The following is a 7,095-nucleotide window of genomic DNA, read 5'->3' as shown; positions in this document are numbered from 1 at the left end:
CTTGGTCTTGAAGTTGTTCATATGAATGGTGGAATCTTTATTTCACAGAAGAAATATGCTGCTGATATTTTGAGAAAGATCAAAATGGAAAACTCCAAACCAGTTTCAACTCCAGTAGCTGAAAAGTTGAAGATGTCCAAAGATGAGTGTGGTAAGAATGTGAATGTTACAGCCTATAAAAGTCTAATTGGGAGTTTGAGGTATTTGGTAGCTACAAGGCCAGATATTTCTTTTGGAGTTGGAATACTCAGTAGATTCATGGAGGAACCAAAAGAATCACATTGGGTTGCAGCAAAGCGAATTCTGAGATATGTCAAAGGTACGAGTATTGATGGAATTTTTTACTCTACTAATGATGCTTTGAAACTTGTTGGATATACAGACAGTGATTGGGCTGGAGATGTTGAGACAAGAAAAAGCACGTCGGGATATGCCTTCTATCTTGGTTCTGCTATATTTTCTTGGTCTTCAAAGAAGCAGCAGATTGTAGCACTTTCAACCGCAGAAGCAGAATACATTGCAGCAGCAAACTGTGCTACTCAAGCAATTTGGCTTAGAAGAATTTTGGAGTTTTTGCAACAGAAGCAGGAGGCACCTACAACAATTTTTTGTGACAACAAGTCTGCCATTTCGTTGTCCAAAAATCCTGTTTTTCATGGTCGCAGCAAACACATTGATATCAAGTATCACAAGATCAGGGAGTTGGTAGCTGAAAAACAAATCAACATTGAGTACTGTGCAAGTGAATGCCAAGTTGCTGATATCTTTACAAAACCATTGAAGACAAAGACATTTCTCAAACTGAAGAAGGAAATTGGGATGGTGAATTTATCCAATTTGGTTTAAGGGAGGCAATGTTATTAATTAAACCAAAAGAAAGAAGAAGTGCAGCATTATGAATTGCTTTCGGCAGTGGAATCAACATTATTGATTAAGTGGGTTAGGTGGATTAGGTGGATGGATTATTATATATTAGTGTGGCTGCATAACAACTAAATAAACTAAAGGGTTGCAGCACTCACTTAGTGGAATTAGTAGTGGGTTTACTTTTCCTATCTATAAATATGTTGTGTGTTCAGTTGTAATGTAACGTACTGAAGAAATCAAAGAAAACCATTTCCTTCACAAGCTTCTATCTAGTCAGATTCCTCCCTTTCTCAATTAGTATAGATATATTTAATTGAATATATCTGACAACATATAGCGCATAGAAAATACTAATAATGTAATAATTGGTTATAGTTCATAGTTTTGTTCCAAATAACCAACGAATACGTGATGCTCGCAGGCCAACGTGCACTCACAGACCAACATACATCCATCAATATAGTTTGGTCCAAATAACCAACGAATACGTGATGCTCGCAGGCCAACGTGCACTCACAGACCAACATACATCCATCAATATAGTTTCTTCTATTCCAAATTTTACAGTCCTTTAATTTGTATGCTCTATTTTCACAAGCTAGCTTAGGCCTTCTCCTCAGTAGTAGGTGATGCCTTTGCTTGCTCAGATTTCTGAGACAGAAATTCCACCAACTTCTCATCCACTTCCTCAACCTAAATTTCAAAATGTTCACATCAATAATAATATAGTAATAATTGCATAGACAAATTATTGGACTACCCTTTTCAATACAACTAAAACGGAAATTCAAAAATAACGCTATGAAATCTTAGCCATTAGTGATGTCAAGATCAATGGATCACAATTGTCCACAAGGACTCATGGGGATATATATATATATGATTTGGGTCAAATAAGAACTCGTGCCTAGGAGAAAACTAGGAACTAATCAGGGTTATCTATCTGTAAAGACTAAAGATCTAATGGCTTTAAAGCATGGAAAAGAAAAAAAAATGTGGTGACATTTGTCTATATAGCTTGAAATTTATGTATGTGCAAGTAATAATATTATGGAGTGTATTTAGCAAGACTATATAGTGCATCTTGTGATGCGTATATATGCAGTGAAATTCTTTACCTTTTATAATTTATGGTTATTTTTTTGTTTATGCTTACTTTTTTTTTTTTTTAATTTGGTTTAAAAGTTTACTTTAGAGTTTAGTAGTTATCGTTTGTTGCCTTTAGAGTGCACCTAGCAACAATATAAAGTACATTGTGCAACACTACTTAGTGCACCTAACATTATCATTAATTTACACTGAATGTTTAGTTAATTGCACTTAGAATTCACTTTTAAACTTTATGGTTTAGTTTTGTCTATTGGGTTTAAGGGGTCACTTTTTTATGGTTTAACTTTTGATTTAGTTTTCTGGTTTAGTTTTATGGATTTATCAAAAAATGCACTCTGTAAGGGTATGTTTGGAAATTAGGAAAATGACTTCTGAAAAATGTTTTTTTGGAAAATGAGTCCTTTTTCAGAAAACATTTTCCTTTCTAATGTTTGGATGCCAATGAAAAACTTTCTTTTTGTGTTTGATTCTTTTTCCGGAAAAAGAGCAGAAAAATGAACAGAATTGTATACTTCATTTTTCAACTCAAATAGATATATTTTGAGAATCAATTTTTCGTTCACCCATTGTGTATAATATATTATAAACTTCGTAGGCTAGGACCACAAAAAAATGACTCGCAAAATAGCAGGTCCGGCTTGCTAAGATCCACATCCTATAGGTCGGCTGGTCGGGCCTTAATAAAATAAAAAAAAATATATATATATATATATATATATATATATATATACACACACACACAAACGCACACACACACGCACACAACAAGACATAGGTATGACCATGGTTCGGTTTGAACCGAACCGTGTACTGTGCTAACCGAATCGGAATCGATTCCGATCCCAGTTTCGGTTCCAGAACCATGGCTACTGCCAACTGCCATATTTTATATATATTACATATATATTACAATTACGGAGTATAGTATATTACGGAGTATATTTATAATATTAAAAAAATTAAATTGTAATTTTATTTTAATTTTTAAATAAGAAAAACTTAATATTATTTGTAGACATTACTTATTTTTTTTGAACTTTGAAATAATATTAATTTTTTTTAGATTTTAAAGTTGGATTGCAAATACACAATGTTAATATTTGTAGACTTTATTTTTTTTTTTTTTTGAACTTTGAATTCAAAAAAAAAAAAAAAAAAAAACGTGTGCCGGCCTGTGGGGGCCACCAACCCGTGTGGGGCGGGCTAGGGTTGCATGAACTCTAGCCCATGGACTAGTGTTGTAAAAAGTTTTTTTAAAAAAAAGGCAAGTCATTTTCCCCCAAAATATACATGTTTTTCCTTTGACTAAGGCATCATTTTCCATTGACCTCATTTTCCCCCCTCTTGCCAAACACTGAAAACTCGGAAAATATTTTCTAGAAGTCATTTTTTGGATTTTCAAATACACCTTTAATTATAATAGTGTTGTTGCTTGCACTTTAAAATTCAAGTTTTTTAAAAAAATGTCAATATTTTTTTTTTATAATTACTTCTGATCTGTTAGGTATTTCGATGAACACTCTTGATTGATTCCTAGATTGTTTTTGGATGGTAGTTCTCATAAGAGTGCTCCCATATATATAGAGAAGTTCAAGAAGCAAATACCTTATTATAGGGCTGGTTTTTGGATTTTTGTGGCTCTATTCTTATAAATAAATGAGGTCCTATCAAGAGTATAAGTGCAATATTTAAAATCAATACCGTAAAATATATGAGTCTTCTTTTAAATTATAGAATGATTTTTTCATAATTAATTATGTTATAAATATTAGGAAGGACAAGTGATTTTGGAAAAAACTGATGAGTTTTAAGATTAATTGTAGATTTTTTTTATTTCTTAAATAGTTAGGTCAAAAACAAATATTTGACCTTCTAGCTAAAAATTGAGGTCATGTGTTGTTCCCATTTTGCACGCCTAAAAATCTGGCCATGCTAAAAAATACTATTTAAATTCGTCATGAATAGTAAAATTGTACCCAAACTCTACTAGAAGATAGTCAAATCTTTTATATATATAAATGGATAGATTTAGCAAAGTATCAACTACCCATTGGCATTTCTAATCGCTACAGTGCATCTCTTTAATTACAATGTGGACATGTCGTCACATGTGGTGCTACTCACTTTGATCTCAATTATTGTGTATGTAGTAGGTGGAGATATTTATGCGGCTTTGTTTTCCGCATTTAGTGCGTGACGTTGTTTAATTACACAGTGGATCACGTGATTCAGAGTTCATACTAAGGAAATTGATAAATTTATTGTAATGTACACTAAGGAATATATATTTAAAAAGTAATTGATAGTGTACCTTGTCCATGAGGTCTTCCACTATATGAGCATCCTTAGCAGTTTCTTCGGCCAAATGTTCAATAGACTCAACTATGTTTTTCAGCGACCCTTCCGGCAGCTTCTCTTTAAAATCCTCCGCCGCCTTGTCGACGTCATGCGCCACGTGCTCCACCACCTCCGCCACTTTCTCCACCGCCTCTGCCGCCGCTTCAACTTGCTCTACCACCATTACCATATACAAATCAAAATCCCTTTTAACTTAGTTTCATGAAACACCAAAATTAAACAATCATTTCCCAAATCAGATCATATCTTTCATCAATCCTTACTTGACAATGCTATCAACTGAGCAGTAACCAAGGGCAGTGATACCCCAAGTCCGACAGCCCAACCTAACCTATAACATTAATCAATGATTAGCCACGAATATATTGTGCAGATTATTGCAACATAAAAAAAAAAAGTAAAAATGCAATGTTAATAAATAATAAAATGTTTATTATTTTAACATAGGGTTTTACTATACTCTTATCATGTGAATCTCTTGAGAAATGTCAACCTAATGAAGTACAAAGAGTAGCTCGAAACCACTGTCTTCCATGAGAGTGTAAATCGGGTGTCACTAGACCATAAGGTCTTTGGCTATATACTTTTATTTAAAAGTACTAAATTATTTTTCTTTATAAATATTAAATTTTCTCTTATAAATAATAATCACTTGCCAACATTACTGAAAAGTGTAATACTTTTTATAAAAATAATAAAATATAATATTTTTATATCATAATGTAGAAGTATTACACTTTCCTTATAAGTAACAAACACATTATTTTTAATTAGTTCAATATAAGTATTACATTTAATATTAACTCACAGGATAGTCTCACACAAGTGTGACCCAAAATGAAATACTCCGCATAAATAATTACATAGAGGATTTTGGGTCCTACCAAGAATTATCCGATGGAGGCCAGAAGGGAAGAACACCGGAAAGAAAGTCTCCGGCGGCCGCTTCAGGAGTGGCTTGAATAACCATGACCCTAGACAAATTAAAAACAAATAAATAATTAAATAAAAACGTTTTCTTGAATTTCACACCTGTAAACTGTAAGTAACTGAAAGCAAATCAGATCAAGATATTGTGCATAGCATTAGCTTGACCTTTTGTTTGTGGATCTCTGGGAGATTTTGAGATTGGTTGGGAATGGAAATCCATGATCGTAGTCGTCATGGTTGTGTGTAGAAAATCTTGTTGCATAGAACAGTGGATTGAAACCCAAAGATTGAGATCTGCCGTTCAAGGGAGTGAGGGTGGGGAAGTTGGGAGAAAGAAATGTTGACATGGCGATTCTGAGATTTTTCCTTCTTTTTTCTCCCTGGGAAGACTTCCGATCTATAATAGTGTTGGAGACTTAATTGGAGTTGGGTACACTATTAAATTGATCAAGCTGGGTTTTAATGTCGAAAAAATTCCAAAGTGTACTTCAACATCCATATATGCCTTGATTTTATTAAGAGTAATTATTGTTAGGAGTCTTATAGCATTGTGAAAATAGGACTCTATGATTGTGTATTCTATTATATTGTATATACGTATATTGTGTTTAATCTATTACAGATAATCTATTCTCATCTGGTATCAGTAATTTTAGGTAGAACCGTCAAAACGGGTTTAGCCCGCCGGACCGACCCTCCCGCCCCTACTTAGGTAGGGGTGGGTTTTGAAAATAGAAGCCTGCTAAAGAGCAGACTTTTTTGGCCCGCCCTGCCTAGGCTGGGGCTTGGCGGGCCACGGGCTGCCCGCCATTGTTTTATATATATATATATATATATATATATATATATATATATATATATATATATATATATATATATATATATATATATATATATATATATATATATATATATATATATATATATAATATATATATATATATATATTGGCAGGGGCCCGCCTAGCTCGCGGGCCTAAGGCGGGGCGGTCCGGGCCAAAACTCAGGCCCGCCAAAGAGCAGGCTTTTTGGGCCCGCCCCGCTTAGGCCCGCGGCCCGCCAGCCCTTATTGAAAGCTCTAGTTTCAGGTGTGATTTCATGGCCAACATCAACTCCCGCGACGACTCTGTAGAGACTTTCTCTAAACGGACTCTCTCCGATGTGGCCATGCCGCCTATGTCGACCCCCTCGTCTCTGTCATCTGCCCATCACTTTGTTTCTCTGAAGCTTTCTTCGCGTAATTACCTGTTCTGGAGAGTTCAAATGGTGTCGTTTCTCCGTGGCCAAGGCTTGCTGGAGTTTGTGGATGGGTCCATTCTCTGTCCGGTTGTTCCCGTGGTCACTGTCGCTGCTCCTGCTTCATCATCTGTTGTTGCTGCCTTCGACTGCATTATGGATTCGACAGGACCAGGCGGTGCTGTCTCTCTTGATTTCCTCCCTGTCGGACGATGTTATGCATCATGCGCTGGGCAAAGCCACCTTGCGGCAGCTTTGGGAGGCTATTGAGCACTCAATGGGGTCGGCGACGAGAGCTCGAGCGTTGAACCTTCTTGGTCAATTGCAGTCGCTGAGACAAGGGGATGCCTCCGTAACCGATTACCTCACCCATGCTCGCCTTCTGGTTGAAGATCTCTCCTTAGCCTGTTGTGCTGTGTCGCCCACTGGTTGCTGGTCTGACTCACGGTGCGCCCGTCTCCTTGTCGGAGCTGTCTGACTATCTCAGCTCGCAGGAGTTTATTTTTGCAGAAGACTTCGCTGATGATGCACCTCCGGTAGCTATGGTGGCTCAGCGTGGTGGTGGTCGATCCAGTGCTCTCTATCTGTAGCAGCA

General features: G+C 36.0%; 1 protein-coding gene across 1 annotated transcript; it reads right to left on the bottom strand.

Annotated features, from left to right (window-relative positions):
* Positions 1-1,201: 1,201 nt before the first annotated feature.
* Positions 1,202-5,757, bottom strand: LOC116020597. Its single transcript, XM_031261065.1, has 5 exons — positions 5,431-5,757; positions 5,220-5,309; positions 4,599-4,666; positions 4,289-4,488; positions 1,202-1,560 (listed from the first exon to the last, which is right to left on the bottom strand). The coding sequence occupies exons 1-5, from the start codon at positions 5,610-5,612 to the stop codon at positions 1,471-1,473; spliced, it is 630 nt and encodes a 209-aa protein (XP_031116925.1). The 5' UTR covers positions 5,613-5,757; the 3' UTR covers positions 1,202-1,470.
* Positions 5,758-7,095: the final 1,338 nt, after the last annotated feature.

This window comes from Ipomoea triloba, chromosome 5 (genome assembly GCF_003576645.1).
Source record: "Ipomoea triloba cultivar NCNSP0323 chromosome 5, ASM357664v1".
NCBI classification, from domain to species: domain Eukaryota; kingdom Viridiplantae; phylum Streptophyta; class Magnoliopsida; order Solanales; family Convolvulaceae; genus Ipomoea; species Ipomoea triloba.
The sequence above is the reverse complement of the archived record's forward strand: the minus strand, read 5'-3'. Positions and strand labels throughout refer to the sequence as shown.

Bases quoted from the DNA above. Each gene is read 5' to 3' on its own strand.
- LOC116020597 (XM_031261065.1), bottom strand. From the start codon at position 5,612: ATGTCAACATTTCTTTCTCCCAACTTCCCCACCCTCACTCCCTTGAAC. The intron at 4,667-5,219 runs GTAGGACCCAAA...TTAATGTTATAG, and splicing joins CCTCCATCGGATAATTCTTG to GTTAGGTTGGGCTGTCGGAC. The intron at 1,561-4,288 runs GTACACTATCAA...TTTGAAATTTAG, and splicing joins TGGAAGACCTCATGGACAAG to GTTGAGGAAGTGGATGAGAA.